This window comes from Aquarana catesbeiana, linkage group LG05, assembly GCF_042186555.1.
Source record: "Aquarana catesbeiana isolate 2022-GZ linkage group LG05, ASM4218655v1, whole genome shotgun sequence".
NCBI classification, from domain to species: Eukaryota; Metazoa; Chordata; class Amphibia; order Anura; family Ranidae; genus Aquarana; species Aquarana catesbeiana.
Window position 1 is genome coordinate 601542039 of NC_133328.1, and position 21262 is coordinate 601563300.

General features: G+C 44.6%; 1 protein-coding gene across 1 annotated transcript in view; it reads right to left on the minus strand.

The window, feature by feature from the left end:
• The window catches only part of TNFRSF11B (TNF receptor superfamily member 11b), a 47630-nt gene that overhangs the window by 14114 nt on the left and 12254 nt on the right, over positions 1-21262 (minus strand). Inside the window, exon 2 of the mRNA XM_073632178.1 lies at positions 12668-13022. Coding sequence (XP_073488279.1) covers positions 12668-13022 — 355 coding nt within the window. The remainder of the gene's footprint in view (positions 1-12667; positions 13023-21262) is intronic.

Below are 21262 nucleotides of genomic sequence, written 5' to 3' on the forward strand. Positions count from 1 at the left end.
ATTTGATTCATTCGATAATAGCTGGTTGTTAAGGAGCGGGGCAGCCTCCCGTCCTTAACAACCATGACTTACCTGCTGTCAGCGTGGAACCCAGCTGACAGCAGATGAGTAATGGTTGTTAAGGACGGGAGGCTGCCCCGCTCCGTAACAACCAGCTATTATCGAATGAATAAATCGAATAATTCGTTTAACTACTTTCCGACTGGCTCACGCCGATATACATCAGCAGAATGGCTCTCCTGCACAAACTGACGTACCTGTACATCTGTCCATAAAAGCAGGATAGCGGGTGCGTGCCGCGGGAGCGTGCCCACGAGTCCTGCAAACTCGATGTCCGCGATCGTGGCAAGGAGAGGCAGAGCGGGGAACTGCCTATGTAAACAAGGAATTTAACCGTTCTGCCTAGTGACATGACAGGGATCTACTACTCCCAGCGATTGGGAGCAGTGATCTCTGTCATGTTTCAGTAAGCCCACCCCCCCTACAGTTAGAACACGCTGAGGGAACACACTTAACCCCTTGATCGCCCCCTAGTGTTAACCTCTTCCCTGCCACTGCAATTTTTACATTGATCAGTGCATTTTTATAGCACTGATCAATGTAATAATGTCACTGGTCCCCAAAAAGTGTAATTTGGGGTCAGATTTTTCTGCCACAATGTCGCAGTCCCACTAAAAATTGCAGATCGCCGCCATTACCAGTAAAAACAATAAAAAAATAAAAGTTCCTAAATCTATCTCGTAGTTTGTAGATGCAATGACTTTTGCGCAAACCAATCAATATATGCCTGTTGCGATTTTTTTTTTACCAAAAATATGTAGAAAAAATAAATATCAGCCTAAACTGATGAATAAATTATTTTTTTAATTTATTTTTTTGAATATGTATTATAGCAAAAAGTAAAAAAAAAATTTTTTTCTCAAAATTGTCGGTCTTTTTTTGTTTATAGCGCACAAAATGTGGCCTGGTATGGTTCAAATGGAGAGGGCATTTGTTTGCCTCCCCCCCCCCCCGTCTTTTCCTAGCCTGCCAGGCTGCATGCTTGGATAAGGATCTGGTATGGAATCTTGGGGGGAGGGGGGGCACGCCATTTTTTTTTTTGCATGGGGTTTCCCCTAAAATCCATACCAGACCTAGGCGCCTGGTATAGATCTGGGGGGGAAACCCCACATGGTCTTTTTTTTCTTTTCATTTTTAGCGTGGGGTTCCCCTCAAAATCCATACCAGACCCAAAGGGCCTGGTATGGATTGGGTGCCCCCCCCCCCACACACACACACACACACACTCTGTTTTTTTAATTTAATGCCATTTCAAACATATAAAACGAATGCTGAAGATACAAAACAAATTCCAAAAATTTGGTCTGGCATGTGCCTGGTATTGTTTAGGAGGGGCGCTCGCTCATCCCCCCCCTTTCCTGGCCTGGTGGGCTGCATGCTCGGATAAGGGTCTGGCATATATTTTGGGTGACCCCACGTCGTTTTTTAAAAACTTTGATGTTCTTTTTAAATTATTTTTAATGTCAGCATTATTAGTTTATATTCTGCTGTCAGCGGGTAATTCCGCTGACAGCAGATGAGTCATGATGGTTAAGGATGCTGCGGCAGGCTTGCCGGCCCACTCCTTAACAACCAGCTATTCTTCACACAGAATTCAGATCTGTCAATCAATCTTCGACCAATTTCAGTTGCAATGGTTCAGAAAATTTGGAAGTCGTTTGAAAACAAATAAACTATATTAAACTATACTAAAAGAATTCTTGAAAATGAATAACTAAACAAAATTAGTAACATAATGAATCTATTCAAAAACTAAACTAAACACATTTTTCTGATCTGCACATGTCTAGTGACAACTCTGAATCTGCTGAAATCTGCAGGAGCTGCTGACATCCCAGAACAAGATGGCGGTGCTCAGCAGCAGGGCCGTCTTTAGCGCAGGGCAAACGGGGCAACTGCCCAGGGCCCTGTCACTGTTTGGGGCCCAAAGCAGAGCTGCCTATTAAGCCTGCGTGCTGCCCGCAAATCGGCGCTGAAAATCCCTACACACAGCGAGGCAGACAGTCTGTCACTGTCATCAGTGGCAGCGGCGCGTGCACAGTGCAGAAGTCAGTGCCAGTGCTGTATTTTTTCAATCGAGGAGCGGACCGTGGGTGGGCGGGGCCTTGAGCTCCACTGATGCTCTGGCCCCGCCCCTTGCTATGTGTACACTGTGCACAGTGTACCTGATCGGAGGAGCGGAGGAGGAGTGAGACCACAGTGCGGAGTGGAGTGCTGCCTGCCTGGTGCCTGGTCAAGTGAAACTTGCCTAGCAGTGTGTGTGGAGAATTGCCAGGACGAGGTAGGTCTTCTTTCTCCTCCCCTGGCTCCTGCTCCCGATCCCCATTCCATGTGCCCTAGGTCTGGCTTTCAACAAGAACCAATGAAACTTCCACATCAAACCTACTTCGGTTAATTACCAATAAAATGCATCTTAATTCCTGTTTTCCTTGATTTATTAGTGATTTTGAATATTTCTATGCACAATGTAAAGTAAAGGGCATACGCAGTGGTGGTGCATCCATAAGGGGCACATTAGCGCCGCCCCCTTTCTCCTGTCACCTTTCTCTCACCATAGATTGCATTGCATCGCATGAATCTATCCATGGTCACCGCTGACACCCCCTATTCAGGTGTCCATCCCCTTTTGGGGTGCCGGGCACCTGAATTACAGCGGTGGGGGTGTTTTTTGGAAGCACCTGATTAGAGCCATAGGCTCTAATAGGCACCCAAAAAGATGAACAGCGGGCGCCATACCAATACTAATTGGTATTAGTGGGAGGAATTGTGCCTCTTCATTGGTGTCAGTGGTGGTGGTGGGGGGGGGGGGATTATGGCCCCAAGGGCCAGATAAAAGCAAGCAAAGGGCTGCATCTGGCCCCTGGGCCACAGTTTGGAAACCACTGATGTACTATATAAAGTTTTTGTCACAAATATTTCCAACGTACACGTTCCTAGAAATAGAGAAACAGCATACATGGTACACACCGCTCACGGCTCTCATGCTGCTGGATGTGTCTGTGTGCCCAGCCCGGTCCGCAACCACAATCAAGGAATGTGAAAAAGAAGGTGGTGGCACTCCAATGGACAAACAGCAGACTTCTTTATTGCTCACTCCATAAAGATAAGAAGACAGGAATACGAGGCTCTTGGAACATCAGTAGACATGTTCTCACACTCCTTTAGTGCCTAATTATTACTAATGAGTGTGAAATGCGTCTACTGATGTTCCAAGAGCCCTATATTATTGTCTTCTTATCTTTATGGAGTGAGCAATAAAGAATTCTACTTTTTTTTACATTGGAGTGCCATCGCATGCCTCATGAAGGGGCCCTGACTGGCTCTGAAACATTGCCTCTGTAAATATGATGCGATCGCTGAATAAAGATTGGACCCGTTTGGAGAATGGGCAGTGTGCTGGTGATATATAAAGCTTTTGGACACTCCACTATCTTACCTATATAAGTTAACAGGACATCCCATTCAAAAACCTTGGACATTAACATGAAATTGCTACCAATTTAATGGCAATAACAGTTTTCACTCTTCTGGGCAGTGGCATCTGGTGCTCAATTTTTTTGGGGGTTGATCGTCCCGCACTATTTACCCCATCCAGGTCGTGGGCGGCTTCGTCGGCTTCCCCACTGCTTTTCCTCCTCATCGGCTTCCCGAGCAGCTTCGGCTGCTTCTCAGCTGCTTCTCCTCTGCGGCTTCTCGGGCGGCTTCCCCACTGCTTCTCCTACCAGCCAATCCGGACGCTTCTCCTCCCAGCCAATCGGGTCTTAAGACCCGCTTCCTGATTGGCTGGGAGGAGAAGCAGGAAAACAATATTGAATACTATTTCACTAATGTCACACAAGTGGGTGGGCTCGGGGCGCAGTGCTCTGCTTCCTGAGCCCACCCATTTTGAAGCCAATTAGGGCTTCAGGCTCTAATCACGTGCTTTTAAAAAAAAAAAAAAACACATAGAAATCCATGCGTCCTGCGCACTGCATTGAGATTAGGGGCCGGGCACATGAAGATTAGGGGGGCAGCGCCCCTGTTCCCCGTATGAGCGGCTGCCACTGCTTCTGGGGGGACTTTACACAAGTTTTTGGAGTGTGTCTGTAGTGATTTGTGCCCATTCAACCCAAAAAATCCTTTTTATGGTCAGGAACTGATGTTGGATGAGAAGAACTAGCTCACAACCTGTGTCCATCCCAAAGGTATTTATTAGGGTTGAGGATAGGGTTCTGTGCAGGCCACTCCAGTTCCTCCACACTAAACCACTAAACCAATCAAACCATGTCTATATAGAGCTGGTTTTGTGCACTACTACCACCTTGGAACCAAAAGGGCTTTCCCCAAACAGTATTGTATACTTTAGTATTAACAGTACCTTTTGCTAGTAAGAGCTGAACCCAGTGATGTGTAGGGATGTCTACATGCTTTTGGCCTTATGGTGTATGTCCTGGGTTGGGTGACTATAACATAATGTTTGACCAGCTGCCCACTAAGATAATTATTTCCACTATGAATGTGTTTGCCTTAAAAATTAAGATAGGTAAATACCATATTAATAAACAGCCATCTGTGGAGTAGCCTCACCCCTATGTACATGACTTAGTCATTCCCACTGAGGATTGGATATTAGTGAACAGGAAAGTTTACTGAGAACAGCAGGATTTGCAGTGGTAGGCAACCTTTCAGAGGTTGAGATCTACCTGGACAACATGGGGGAAATCAAAGATCCCGGAATGGGGGAAACATCCTTTAAAAAAAACAAAAAAAAATTCATCAAGCCCCCAATAAAAACACAGCATGGTGTCCTGTGCCCCCCCCCCCCCCAGAGTAGTGTCCTCTGCCCCTTTCACATCACCTCCCCCCCCACAGTAGTGTCATCTGCCCCTCACTCCATACAGTACTGTTTTCTTCCTCTGAATACCAGTGTCCTGCCCCCTTCACATCACTCCCACCCACTGTAGTGCGCTGTGCCCCCCTCCCCATTGCAGTGTCCCCTGCACTCCTTTACATCACCCCCACTGTAGTTTCCTCGCCTCCCCCACCATAACAGCGTTCTGTGTCCCCCTTCACGTCAGCCCCCCCATAGTGTCCTCTGCCCCCTTTACAACCCCCCCATGTAGTGTCATCTGCCCCCCCCCCATAGTGTCCTGTGCCTGCTCCTCCTCCTAAAGCAGTGTCCTGTGTCCCCTTTTACATCACCCCCTCCAACTGTAGTGTCCTTTGCCCCTCTGTTCCCTTCACATCACATCCCCACAATGTAGTGTCCTGTGCTTCCCCCCATAGCGGTGTCCCATACCCTCTGCCCCCTTCACATCATCCCTCCCTGTGGTGTGTTCTGTGCACCCCCAAACCAGTGTCATCTGTCCCCTTCACACACACACCCCCAACCACTGTAGTTACCTCTGCCCCCCCATCACCCCCCCCCCCCCTCACCACCACACAAACACACACACATACAGACACAGCGTAGGTAGCAGTCTCCTACTTTACACTGCTGTACACTGTGGAGCTGCCGTACTTAACTTTTCACATGAACAAGCTAGTGATTGGTTGCTAGGACTACCCATCTTCCTAGCAACCAATCACCTGCTGGTTAATGTGAACACTTAACTGCTTAACAGCTCCCACCCTCCATCCAGTACTGTGATATGTCCCGCACTCCACTCTGCAATGAGGGGGAGGGGGGGTGGCGGAGGCTGAGGGGGAAAGGCAATGCAAGGCCGTGTTCCTGATCTACCTGTCAGCTGCCCACGGTCGACTGGTAGATCGTGATCGGCGGCTTGCCGACCCCCAGTTTATGGTGATGCAAGGTATATGCATAGAAATGCTGTGACAGTCCAGGTGGAGGTTGAGAATTTGGCCCGGGGAGCAACTTGAAGCAACGGGAGAGGAAAAAAAAAAATCCACATTTAAAAGTGCCACTCAAAGCTCAAATATTTTCAATCCGGTGATTCCACACATGTTGACGGGTGCAGCTCCAAAGGGGCCTGTCTCGCCCGAAAGGATACACAATAAACAGAAAAATAGAAGCTCACACCAAAGCCAACCGGTTCAAAGACTTCAAAACAGGCTTCAGCTGTGCCTTCTCCCAGACCAGGCCCCTTTAACCGCCTTAGGTCTGAGGGAAAACAGAACTGAAGTCTGTTTTGAAGTCTTAAAACCAGATGGCTTTGATGTGCGCTCCTATTTTTCTGTTTATTGTTAATTATATTGTTTTATTCATACACTTCAAAGAGGTTTATAAATGTTTTTATCCAAGATTGACATACCCTTCACTCAAGAGCCATACAATTTTCCAATTGGATGCAACTGTAAAAATGTGTGATTCCTGGCTTAAAGTTGTATGAATTGTTTATAAATAGACTCCTTAAACCAGCCTGACCCAACCTTTCCAACACAGGGGAACCCCTGAAACCAAAGATGCACCGATACCAAGCATTTGCACAAGTATCGATACTCGAGCAAATGCTCCCAAAACCGATACCAGTGTTTTATCGGTGAGTACATGTTCCAAAGATTTTGGTCAAGTACTCGCCTATACCGAGTGCCGATACTTTGCTCCAGTGGCCATGATTTGCTATGCAGACTTTGCATTCGGCTATATAGGTACTGTGAGTTCTAATATTTTTAATAAACTGCCCACTAGATGAAGCTTTTCCCTTTCTATACACACACACAGGAGTAATGGCGTAAGTCGCCTGTGATTCAGACAGGAATCGCACCACATCCCTGTTCAACTTGCATGTGATTCTTTGCAGTCCAATTTTTATTGTATTGACACAAAATCGCACCGGAAAGTATTGGTACTCGGTATCAACAAGTACTTGACCAAAAGTATCGGTACTCGCCAATAAAAAGAACTGTACCCCGGTGCAACCCTACTTGAAGCCCTCCTACTAATTACAATATATATATATATATATATATATATATATATATATATATCTGCACTGCAGATATATATATATATATATATATATATATATATATATATATATATATACCATAAATAAAAAAAAAAAACAAAATATATATATATATATATATATATATATATATATATATATATTTTTTATATATATATATATATATATATATATATATATATATACCGGTATATATACCCTGTTTCCCCGAAGATAAGACCTAGCGTGATTGTCGGTGATGGCTGCAATATAAACCCTAGCCCCCAAATAAGCCCTAGTTACAGTCCTTGTAGGTCTTATTTTCAGGGTAGGGCTTATTTTTGGGGAAACAGGGTAGGGCTTATTTGGGGGGTAGGGCTTATATTGCAGCCATCACCGACAATCACGCTAGGTCTTATTTTCGGGGAAACAGGGTATATAGATAGATATAAAACAATGAATCATTGAATCGCTTCTTGACACACTTATCTAGGAAATTGTTCTGAAACTTGTGAGTATCATGATCTCTTTTGAGGATAGTGACTTATATAACAGCATGCACAAGCTCTTATATGTCTTCATATGTAGTCCTGGTATGAAATATTGGGGGGGGGTTTACAATTCTTATACAACCTCCCTTATGTAATGCCATTAACAATTTTTTTGATTGGCTCAACACTATAAACTAGAAAGATGATACCAATTAAATCCATATATTACATTTTGTTAGTTTGCCCTTTGAGACTTTTTCCACGTGAACTTTTTGAATTTTGAAACTAGAATTTTTCTTTATATTATAGTTTGATAGCAGCAATTTGTCCCTATGCCATCTTATTGCATTTTGGGGTGCTCCCAGATGGAAGATGGGGATGCATATTGGAGCCTGTGAGGACGTTATATTTGCAGAAAGTTGCTTATGCACTGTAAGTTTAATTAAGATTAATTTTTAAGAGATTCACCACATTCATTAAGCTAATTAAAACTTTCCTTGAAAATGTCAACATTTCCTTGCAAAGTCAACAATCTGTTTGTCTTTAGTAATTTAACTCCAGTGTCTCATGTGTGTCTGTTTTAAATAATCTGAATTCATTAATAAGTTGTTGAGTCATTAGGCCTCATGTACACTGCTGCTGGTAAACGGACATTTAGGAGCAGTTGGACATTTTTTTCAACTGCTCCTGAACTCTCCTCTGTTATCTTATCAGTACATGTACACAGGGTCGTTTATAGTCGTTTCTAGGCAATTGAGTTTAGAGGATTTTTTTGGAACCCCAAAAAATGCGTTCAAAAGCTGTGTTTAGAGGCATTTCAAGCGCTAAACGCGGTAACTCGCATTTAGCAGTGTTTCGTTTCCAGATGTTTTTCATTTTAAACAAAAAAACATTTTATCAAACACTTCTAGACGCAAACGCGACTACACGCGTCATGTAAACGCAGCTAAACAGCTGTTTTGATGCCGGTTTCTAGCTGTCAAGTTAAATTGTTCAGGAAAGGTTGAACAACGTCCCATGTACATGAAGCCTAAGATTGTAAAATATTGTATTGATAAGGATTTCTTAGTAACAGTGTTACTTTTTCACCATATTGTGGTACACATTCCCTGATGAAGAAGTGTATATTGGTTATTCGAAACGCGTTGGATTTCCCAGTACCAGGACTAGCTGTAATCCATATAACATCTGAATGAAACAGCGGGAACCTGCCTGAGAGCAACACATTTATGTTCTCATAATATAACTCTTAGCTTGTACGTGGCGATATGGACATTTTGTGTTAAATGTTTTTTCTGGATTTCTGATATTTTGATATTTGTAATAAATTAGAATATTTTATATGAAAAAATACTTTTTGTTCTTTCTGGTTGCCCTTAAAATCCCATAAGAGGACTTTCACATATTTATTGGTCCTTACATTTGTGGTTAATGCTCCTTACTAGGGTTGTCCCGATACCGATACTAGTATCGGTATCGGCACCGATACCGAGCATTTGCCCAAGTACTTGTACTCGGGCAAATGCTCCCGATGCTTCCCCTGATACCTGGAAGTCAGCTGTGATCGGCGCGTGGGGGAGTTACAAGATTCTCCCCCCGCCGGCTTTCAGCGGCTTTAGTGACATACAACGGTGATCGGTCACCGCTGACTGTCACTGCATCCTCCTCCATGCCCCCTCCGTTCCTCTGTCCCCCTCTGCTGTCCCCCTCCGTTCCGCCGTTCCTCTCTCCTTCTCTGTCCCCCTCTGCTGTCCCCTCCGTTCTGCTGTGCCTCTCCGCTGTCCCCCTCCGTTACGCCGTTCCCCTCTTCTTCTCTGTCCCCCTCCGCTGTCCCCTCCGTTCTGCTGCCCCCCTCTCCTTCTCTGTCCCCTCCGTTCTGCTGTCCCTCTCTGCTGTCCCCTCCGTTCTCCCCCTCCGTTCTCCCCCTCCGTTCTCCCCCTCCGTTTTGCTGTCCCCTTCCTCCTTCCTTTGTGTATGGATAGAGTCAGCTGACTCTGTCCATTCACATAACTGAAACATTGTAATCTCCTGTGATAATGATGTGTCAGTTTATGAATGGAGAGGAGCCGCTGTCTTCTCTCCATTCATTCTCAGTGCAGCTGAGGCTGCAGAGAAAGGGACTGGGGAATCTCTATCCTCGGTCTCTTTCTCTGTCTCAAGGGGGAAATATCAGAGGTCTGTTAAGACCCCTGATATCTCAACAAAGCCCCCCAACAGGGCTGATTAAAAAAAAAACAAAAAAAAAAAACACATATTGCAATAAAGAATAAAAAAAATATTATTGTAAAAAATAAAAATTGTAAATAAAAAAAAAAAACACACACATACACCGTTCACCCCCCCCCCCCCCCCCCCCCCACAAAAAAAAGAAAGCACTGTTAAAAAAAAAAACACTGTCACGTGACATTAAAAAAAAAGTATCGGTAATCGGTATCGGCGAGTACTTGAAAAAAAGTATCGGTACTTGTACTCAGTCCTAAAAAAGTGGTATCGGGACAACCCTACTCCTTACGTTGGGAAGAATCACTCACATAGTACTAACCGCCAGCCAATTGCAAGTCTCATCCTTAGGTCTCAGCTCTAAAAAAAAAGCTGCTTTTACAGGCATTTGAGCTTTTAACATATTGATTAGCCCCTTCCCCCACTCTCCACCCTGAAACATTCCCCACAGCAGCCAGGGGGAGAGGGGAGGAGGGAAGCCAGGAGCACTGCAGGGGGGGAGGGGGGGCAACATGGGGGGGAAAGCTTGGGCAGTAGGGGGAATCAGCACCGCTCAGAGTGATTAGGGTGTGCCCAGGTACACCTGGCACACCCCCTGCACATGCGCATGGGGGGGCTAAAGTTAGTTACTAACTTTTGGTAACTTTGCAAACTGCTGGTATGTAGGGGAACAGTGATAGGGACACCTTACACCATCTAGAATTCATTGATGAGTGTATTAGGACTGTAGCTAGGGTTGTGACCTGTCTGGGATTCACCCAGACAATCCAGGTTTTAAATCATGTGTCCAGGTTTCAGTCCTGAAATGAACCACATTACTATTTTCTTTGGAGTGTCCAAAAGTGTCCCAGGTCTGTTACATTTCTATAGTGTATACAAAAAAAAAATACTGTGCACCTCTAAAGTGTTTGGGTTTGGCTTGAACAAAAAGCGCCAACCCTACCTGTAGCTGACCTACTTCTGACCTGCATTTGACCTCTTTTGAAGCTGCATCAACCTGCTTCAAGCTGCTTTTGCATTCTCATTGACTTGTATGGAGAAAAGAGAAGTTTTGGCTCAAACAAAAGCCTATGGCAGGGGTCGACAACCTGTGGGCTGCACCTGGCCCGCCGCCGCTAAGTGTCCGTAAGTATGATGAATTCAGCTGCACCCGGCCCGTGGACATTTTTACCACAGTCGACTTTCTTGGGATAAAAACCGATGCGGCTAAGAAGCCGCTCAGCCGTTATCCCAAGCAGCGGGAGGGGACGTACCCCCCCCCTTGCTCCCTTCCGCGGCTCGCCTGGGCTCTCCCGTCCCACCGGGAGGCCCAAGCGACCAGCCGACACAGCTGGCCGGAGACCCAAACGAAGACGGAATCGGCTTCGATCGGGTCTCGAATCAAGTAACCCGGAAGCAATGTCATGACATCACTTGCGGTTTACTGAAGACTTACAGGTGCCAAATTAAAAAAAAAAAGACAGCATTCAAAACAGCCAAACTTGGAGTTTTAAACGCTTTTAGGTGTAAAGAAGGGATTTGGGGTCTTATAGACCCCAGATCTCTCCATAAAGAGTACCTGTCACTGACTATTCCTTCTGACAGCAATAAAAGTGATCAGAATTTTTTTTTAAAGGGACAGTGTAAAATAAATAAATAAAATAAAATAAATAAAAACTAAATAAATATATTTAAAGCGCCCCATCCCTCCGTGCTTGCGAACGCATACATAAGTTACGACCGCAAATGTAAACAGTGTTCAAACCACACATGTGAGGTATCGTCGTAATCTCCTCTGTAACTCTAAACTGGTAACCCGTAGAATGTTTAAAGCGTCGCCTATGGAGATTTTTAAGTACTGCAGCTTGATACTATTCGAGTGTGCGTAATTTTAAAGCATAACATGGGGGGCTGTGTGATATGCAGGGGGGCTGTGTGATGTGCAGGGAGGGCTGTGTAATGTAAAGGGATCCAGAGGTATGGGGGCTGTGTAATGTAAAGGGGTCCAGAGGTGCAAGGGCTGTGTAATGTAAAGGGGTCCAGAGGTGTGGGGACTGTGTAATGTAAATGGCTTCAGAGGTGCAGGGGGCTGTGTAATGTAAAGGGGTCCAGAGGTGCGGGGGATGTGTAATGTAAAGGGGTTCAGAGGTGCAGCAGGCTGTGTAATGCACAGGGGTCCAGAGGTGCGGGGGCTCTGTAATGTAAATGGGTTCAGAGGTGCAAGGGGCTGTGTAATGTAAAGGGGTCCAGAGGTGCGGGGGCTGTGTAATGTAAATGGGTTCAGAGGTGCAGTGGGCTGTGTAATGTAAAGAGGTCCAGAGGTGCAGGGGCTGTGTAATGTAAAGGAGGTTCGGATTATTATCTTCATTTATTAGCAGGTGAATGCGGCCCTCCATGCATTCACATACATTGGATCCGGCCCTTAAAGGGGTTGTAAACCCTCGTATTTTTTCACCTTAATGCATCACTTCTGGCACTGAGCAGCCCCCCCGTTTTACTTAAATGAGCCCTTTTGTTCCCTCGCCAGAGACACGCTCTACCTCTCTGGCCGGGGTTCTCGGCTCTCGATTGGATAGATTGATAGCAGCGCAGCCATTGGCTCAATCAAATCCAATGACGCGGACGCCAGGGGCAGGGCCGAGTCCGGCATTCTGTGTCTATGGACACAAATGCTGGACTCGGGAGCGCGCCCGCATGGTAACCCCCAGGGAAAGCGCTTCTCCTAGGGGGTTTACCGATGAGGGTAGGAGCCGCAAGCGCCGCCGAGGGGACCCCAGAAGACCATGATCGGGGCCACTCTGTGCAAAACGAACTGCACAGTGGAGGTAAGTATGATATGTTTGTTATTTAAAGAAAAAACAAAAAACAAGGGTTTACTACCCCTTTAAGTGGAAAAAGGTTGCTGACCCCTGGCCTATGGACTGGGGAGGTTAGGCTCTCAGGTTGCTCTTAGCTATTCCGCTTTGTTACTTTAGACTCAGTTTGCTGAATGTAATAGAATGTGGCTGTTGATAATAAATTGCTGCTTACCTTGCTGCAGCACTCCAAATCCAGGAGGACACTCATTGTGGGGGATGCAGAACTCCACATCCAGGAAATATCCTGCAGCGCACTCACACTGACGGTTCCTGGTGCTGTTACACTCCTGCTTCACTTCCTGCAGCTCCTTACACACGGTGCTGCAGAACTGGCATTCTTTGTCAGAGTTCCACCTATCTGCGTAGTGATTGGACGGGCAAGGGGCACATTCCGTTCTCTGCTCAGCCGTGCAGTCTTGTTTAACGAAGGTCCCTGGCGGACACTGGTCACATTGTAAAATATATGTATGCTGCCAATGGTGAGAGTATTTTGGTGGGTTTCCAACCGTAACACTGACGTAGAAGATCTGTAAAGGAGAAATAGTGATCTTCATTAAAAGCAGAATAATGTATGTTTAATTACATTAATTATATCCTATCTAGTCTACTTAAAGGGTAACCATAATGGACTTGGGTCAAGTTTATTTGAAGTTTTTTTTAGGTATGTTCGTTTTTAAAATGATCATGCAGTGCTATTCTCTGCATCTTTGTATGTATTGTTGCAGAGTGTTGTGATGACAGCTTCTGGAGAAGGTGGGTGAGCACCTAAACGCACAGGTTTCAAACTGGTGGCCCTCCAGCTGTTGCGGAACTACAAGTCCCATGAGGTATTGCAAGGCTGACAGTCAAAAGTATGACTCCCACAGGCAGAGGCATGATGGGACTTGTAGTTCCGCAACAGCTGGAGGGCTGCCAGTTTGACACCCCTCATGTCCTAACGCATACCTCCCAATTTTTTAAAATGGGAATGAGGGACACCTATTAGCAAAAAGTATGTAGGCATAGGAAACACCCCCTTGCCACACCCCCTTAAAGGAGAAATATACAAAAAAAGTGATTAGTTAAACCCACAAGTTCTTTTTTTACCACTATTATTCCTTTATATTGGCTTATGAAATTTACAAATGCAGCAATTTAGAACTTGGATGAAAGGGTTAGCACTGTAAAACACTTTTAAAAGATAAAAAGCACATTTTATATATAACTATATAGATCATACTAAAATGAGGGACATAGGGACTATGTTCCAAATCGGGCACAGTCCCTCGAAATTGGGGGACAGTTGGGAGCTATACCTAATGCCCTGAACCCACAGGATAGTTTTGGGCTTTCAGATTGAATTATGCTAAAAGACTGAGGACATCTGGTGGTAGAAAAGAATTACTTGGGGGACGGGCTGGAAAAGAGGCAAGTATTTTGCCCCGTACACACGATCGAACTTTCCAACAACAAAACCGTGGAATTTTGTTCGAAGGTTGTTGGCCCCAACTTGTCTTACATGCACACAGTCACACAAATGTTGGCCAACAATTACGAACCTAGTGACGTACAAGACGTACGGCGATCCGATAAAAAGGAAGTTCAATAGTCATGTGATATCTCCATTACGAGCACTAGGTTTACAAGACTGAGCGCTTCCGGCTCGTACTTGATTCCGGGCATGCATGGACTTTTGTGCGATGGACTTGTGTACAGACGATCGGGAAGTCCGACAACAAACATTTGTTGGCGGAAAATTTGAGAACCTGCTAGTCTGCTATTCCGACAACAAATGTTCGATGGAGCATACACATGGTTGGACTTCCCGCCAACAAGCTCACATCCCGCATTTGTTGTTGGAAAATCCAATCGTATGTACGGGGCATTACAGCCAGAACTGCTTTTTGTTGTAAACCCAAGCTGGGAGACTTTTTACAAATGTTTTTTTTTTTTTTTTTAGTCCAGAGTTTATATCTCAGTCTTTTTTTTGTTTTGTTTTGTTTAGGTTTTTGAAAGTTTCCCAAAATAATTACAAATATGGTTATTGCAATAAATATTACAGCGGGACATTCACAGAACCCAACAAACAGGCACCATATCATACACAAATGCATCTAACATTGATGGAGGTGGGTGCCATGAACACATGAGCTCCTGCTCCATCACAGAACACCTTGTCATATCACCATTCTACTCACCTATGCCACCTGTTGATCTTTACTAGCCTGTTGGGACTATAGGCAACATAAGCTTCTAACAAAAGACAAGGTTTGACCAACCCCTTGGAGCCCTAAATAATATCTCTATTCTCCAAAAATAATCTATACTCATCCAGTAATGAATGGACTTACCTATCTATTTTTCATGAAATAATTTCTGTGATTTCTGTGTTTTTCTGCCTCCTTGTAACATCCTCCATGAGCTCCCAAACCTCTCCTTTTTATCCCTCTCTTCTGTTGTTTGTAGGCAGGTAGAGGTTATGTCTGCCCGTTCACACTGCCCCAGTCGGAAATCTAAGAGTTAACTGTGTTTTCTTCTTGGCAGGCTTTGCTGGGTTTAGCCCACTGGTTCCGTGTTTTTATTGTAGCACTGCCCCTCCAGGTGTTGCTGTGTGTAGACTTCTCTGGGCTTTTCCACTTCTTACTCTGCCACCAGTTACTAGGGATTTTCAGTTAACCGCCCGTACTCTCATCTGCTCGTTTCCAATAATCAGTCCAGGGTTTTGTTTTTTTTTTGTATTTATTGTTGGAACTTGGATAGGAGAAGGGAATTGTGGGATACTCCAACTGGAACTAATTACAGATGAGGACCACTCTCACGCGGCTTCACCAGGTTAAATGTGGTAACAGACTTTCTGTTATACCATACTGCACTTGTATGGGAAGATTAAGTCCTTTGCTTGCTCTGGCAGCAGACTTGATTAAACTGTTTATCTTTAGGACACTCTCTAGCATCCCCTTTGACTGACCCCTGTCCACTGACTCTACTAGCTGAAGGGTTGGCCCTCACAGGACAGGCCCCATGACACAGATCTGTACTCACTGTAGGCCGAAACAGATCCTTCCTAGCGTATCTCCCTTCCAGTCAGCTCTGCAGGACATCTGGGTTGCAGCTATTCTCAGATTCAGACCCTCAGGTCAGCTACCTGAGGCCACATGGCAGCTTCTACAGAGGAGGGGCAGCCGCCCCCTCCCTCTGGGACCCCACTCTCCAGCCGAAGACCCCGAGCATAAGTGTCCTTGGCATATATACAGTCACCCAGTATACACTGAGGCACTTTTCTCTGCCAATGGCCAGGGCTGTAACTATGCCTGTGCTCTCATTTGTCAGCTTTCCTCTCCCTGTCCAATAAGCCCTGTCCTATTGGAGCAGTGTGAAACATTCAGACAACATGAGCAGCACCTGAACACCACGAGCAGGCCCTATCAATGGATCCCTGCTCCCTGGTAGGCAGAGAGCATCTAAATTTACCTAAAATGACAATAATAGCATACATAAACTGTAGAGGTAAACATACACTATAAAACAGCGCTATTGTTGAGCAAAAGTACATAGGAAATTATGCGGCCAACTACGCATAAAAACATCACACAGAGAAGTAGAGAGTCCTTGAAGTGGTCAGAGGACAGTCCATAAGTGACAATACAGCCGTATCCCAGTGTGCGCCTTCCACCGGTCAGTGAAATATCACCCTGTGTTGACACTCTCCCCCTAGGGGGTCAGACTCACCAGATCTGCAAATAATAACAAGCCTCCAAGAATAAAAAGATCTCCTCATCACCTCTCTCTCAATCCCACTCCGGGGGGTTTTCAGGGGGGGTCACAACTCTAAATGCCTGTTGCTAGGTGGTCCCTCGTAGTCTGCCTCTTCCTTTGCCTGGGCTGGTGACATCACTTCCCCCTCGGCACAGGAAGGGCTCAGCTCTGCTCCCCTTTAACTAAATCCATTTTGGCGCTGAGTGGTGTGCTGCAGGCCTGAGCAAACCCATCCCTACATCTAAATTTACCTGGCTACTTCTCTGTTAAGCAGAAAAGCCAAAAAACTATATTTTCTCCTTCTAGCACCTACCTAGGAGGGTGCTACGTTATAAAAGGAACAGGGGGTCTGCGACCACAAGGAAAAAAGGGGTGAAAAAAACAAAACAAAGAACTGCTAGATTTGGATGGAGCCCAACTCGAAATTAAACCCACCAAGGACTCATCCAAATATGGACTTAACCTAAGCAGGTATGCTGGGGCAGCCACAAGCCTGTAGGTAGGGGCCAGGGATGTTTTGGACTGTCAATTGTCATTATCATCATGTTAGAATATTATTTAAAGTAAAGCTTTTAAAACTTTGCCTTTGCCTGGACTGAAGTTACTAAAAGGGGTGTAAGTAACAGGTGCATATATTCTTCAGTCATTAAACACATTGGGGTATGAAGAAAATGGTGCAAATACGTTTAATAATTTAATACAGTGTGAAACACAAGCAAATGGTTACCCAGGGTAACGAAGGTTTCTCTAGCAGCCTGTCATTAAGCGTGTACGCTGGACAGGTGGAGAGGGCATTGGCTCTACAAGTCCCTCCTAAATACACAAGTGATTGCGGTGATGAATACATCAAGAGAGTTTACTAGAGTTTGTTCATGTTTAGTTATCTGTCAGGGTCGTGAGCGTGGCTCAAGGAAAGGTACCCGATGTGTATATCTGTGACCCTGTACAAAGTGCCTAGTGTAGCACAGAAGAACCCATCCCAAGTTAGGCCTCTCATGTGACCCTTGCCTGGCACCGAACAAGGAAGGAAACAAGGAGGACATGACGACCAACCACCCACCTACCCCTTACAGGTTTGTTTGGAATGAGCAGTGCATGTTAGTTGCAGTCATGTACACTGCTCCATATACACTATACAAATCCCACAGTCCATAGTCCATCTCAGGATCAAGCAAACCAGGGTGGCTATGTTCCTACTTACATTGAGACCATGGAGAACAAATGTAGACACCCTCTAACAGGAAGTCAGATCACAGCAGCAAAAAACATTTTTTTGAATTTGGAAGTTTGAACATTTTTGAGTTTGGAGATGTGGAGGAGGATGAAAGCAATAGAAGGGACTAGGGTTGCACTGATACCAATATCTGTATCAGAGCCGATACAGAGTATTTGCACGAGTACTCGTACTCGTGCAACTGCTACGATACCCGGAACTGATACCTTTGCGGTGCGATTTGAGCCTATACAAAATGAATGGGCTCAAATCACACTGCAAATAATCCCATGGGATTTGAACAGGAATGCGGTGTGATCCCTGATAGAATTGCGTGTGGTTTCCCCCACTGCTCCTGTGTGAACCCAGGCTTGCCATAGTGATGAAAGTATCGGTACTCACACTCACCGGTAAAAAAACTGTATCCTTGCAACCCTAGAAGGGACCTTTCCCAAGTTAAGAATACATACTAGATTTTATTTAGCGAGTTAGTGTTATGTTGTACTTTAAAGCCGAATTAAACTCACATTTTTTAAAAACCTCTGACAGGGTTTTAATGGTAGAAGAGACCCTAGTGGTTATTATTTTCCGTATCTGCAATATGTACATTTATGGCACCACTCTGTGCCATGACGAAGTTACTCCCGTGTGCATGCGTGGGAGTGACATCATCGCGGCCTGGCCATTTAAACGGCCAAACAGAGAGAACGCAGAAAGAAGATGGAAGCATCTGGGACCAGCTGGAGCGCTGACACGGCAGCGTTGGAGGGCTTTGACAGGTAAGTCTGCCATAATGTGCTAATATGCTGTGCATAACAGCGCATTATGGAATAATCCTCCTGGGGGACCCCTTTAAAAAATATATATATAGCAGAGTTTAATTTTGTTTTAAGCTAATATATGAGTATAATGTGTCTTCCTTTAAAACAGAGTGCAGTTTTTTTTTAAATTTCTTAACCACTTAAGCCCCGGACCATTTGGCTGCCCAAAGACCAGAGCACTTTTTGCGATTCGGCACTGCATCGCTTTAACTGACAATTGCGCGGGCGTGTGACGTGGCTCCCAAACAAAATTGATGTCCTTTTTCCACCACAAATAGAGCTTTCTTTTGGTGGTGTTTGATCACCTCTGCGGTTTTTATTTTTTGTGCTATAAACAAAAAAAAGTGACAATTTTGAAAAAAAAAAAAAACGCATGATTTTTTACTTTTTACCATAATAAATATCCAAAATAAATAAATAAATAAATATAAATATATATATATATATATATATATATATATATATATATATATATATATATAAATTTCCTCAGTTTAGGCTGATACGTATTTTTCAACATCTTTTTGGTAAAAAAAATTGCAATAAGCGTTTATGGATTGGTTTGCACAAAATAGCGTCTACAAAATAGGGGATAGTTTATGGCATTTTTATTATTAATTTTTTTTTTTACTAGTAATGGCGGCGATCAGCGATTTTTATCATGACTGCGACATTATGGCGGACACATCGGACACTTTTGGTGCGATTTTGGGACCATTCACATTTATACAGCAATCAGTGCAATTAAAAATGCATTGATTACTGTGTAAATGTGACTGGCAGTGAAGGGGTTAACCACTAGGTGGCGCTGTAGGGGTTAAGTGTGTCCTGGGGAGTGATTCTAACTGTGGGGGGGAGGGGCTATTTGTGACACGACACTGATCACCGCTCCCGATGACAGGGAGCTGTGATTAGTGTCCTGTCATTAGGCAGAATAGGGAAATGCTTGTTTACATTGGCATTTCCCCATTCTTCCTCTCCGTGAGACGATCGCGGGTATCTCCGCAGACATCGAGTCCACGGGACCCGCGATCACACTCAAGGAGGTCACAGCGGCATGCACATGCCCGCAAACCGCTTCTTAAAGGGCAAAGTACAGGTACGTTAATCTGCCTGTACATGCCCTTCTGCCAACGTACATCGGCGTGGGGCGGTCGGCAAGCGGTTAAATCGTAATAATAGACAAGTAATATTGTAATTTTTTTAGGTAATCAAGGAATTCTATAATTTATAGAGGAAGTTAAGTTTACATAAACGACACATTTCATTTTACCAAACAGCTGTACAAAATAAACCTGGAATTTTTTTTTTTTTTACATAATCTGACACTTGTTCTACAATAATGCACTCTATTTATTCTTCATTGATAGCAGAAAGTAGCAGAGGAAGTTCTGCTGGGCTATGTGCAGCCACAACACGATGGCTTAGTATTCGGCAGCATAAGGGCTTACAGTGACTGTCTCTTCTAGGTGCCAGTGGTGGGATCTTGACTTTGCCTTCCCTTGTAGCAGCCATTTACATTCTTGTTTGGCTTTCAGCTGCATTAGGTATTCAGTAATCATTTACTCCTATAAAGAATGACCCTGACAATCTGCCAAACATTCATCATCTGATATTATATTATTATATTATATATGATATTATATTATTATATTATATTATAAGGCAGAACGGTTATGGAATCACTAAATACAGCCAATTTCAAGAGGAGCTCCAGCCCCCCCCACCAAAAAATTAAATGTCAGCAGATACAAATACTGTAGACTTTTAATATTAGGACATTTATGCCCCGTACACACGGTCGGATTTTCCGACAGAAAATGTGTGATAGGACCTTGTTGTCGGAAATTCCGACCGTGTGTAGGCTCCATCACACATTTTCCATCGGATTTTCCGACACACAAAGTTTGAGAGCAGGATATAAAATTTTCCGACAACAAAATCCGTTGTCAGAAATTCCGATCGTGTGTACACAAATCCGACGCACAAAGTGCCACGCATGCTCAGAATAAATAAAGAGATGAAAGCTATTGGCCACTGCCCCGTTTATCGTCCCGACGTACGTGTTTTACGTCACCGCGTTCAGAACGATCGGATTTTCCGACAACTTTGTGTGACCGTGTGTATGCAAGACAAGTTTGAGCCAACATCCGTCGGAAAAAATCCTAGGATTTTGTTGTCGGAATGTCCGAACAAAGTCCGACCGTGTGTACTAGGCATTACATGTCCAGGGATCCCACGATATCAGCACCCCAGCCAATTTTTCAATTGACTCTTGGGTGCTTCCGCCACCATTCGTTGTAAGGTAAACCGGCAGTGACGCCTTGCGGCTTCAAAGCCAGTTCCCTACTGCGCATGCGCAAAGCCAAACTTCTAAGGACTTCGTCGCAGCAAGGTCTCCTGGAAGTGGGGAACAGGTACCCGCTCCCCCCGCATGGTGCCAAACATGGCAGCGAAGGGTGGGAGGAAGCAAACAAGCAGAGCTTATCCTTTTGGGTGGAGCTCTGCTTTAATATGTGTGGGTTTATTAAGAAATGCTGCAAGGAGAAAAACGCTAAAAGCAAAATACTGCAACCAATAGCGACCAATTTATTTATTTATTTATTGCATTTATTACTGGCGTGACACCTATTGGTTTGCTTTGCTTCATCTCTTACCCCCTTCACGGCAAGAAATGATTGAAGCCTAGACCAAATGTAGCAGCATTGGTTATTAGGACAAAAACTCTTTTGCCACATACACATGATCGGAATTTCGGCCGGCAAAAGACAGATGAGATTTTTTCGTCGCAAAATGTGACCCTGTGTATGCTCCATCGGTCTTTTGCTGGCAGAATTCCAGCCAGCAAAAGATTGAGGGAATGCTCTCAATTTTTCGGTCGGGAAAAGTTCCTATCCGAAAATGCGATCGTCTGTGGCAATTCCGACGTGCAAAATTCCTACGCATGCTCGGAAATAATTAGACGCATGCTCAGAAGCATTGAACTTCATTTTCTCGG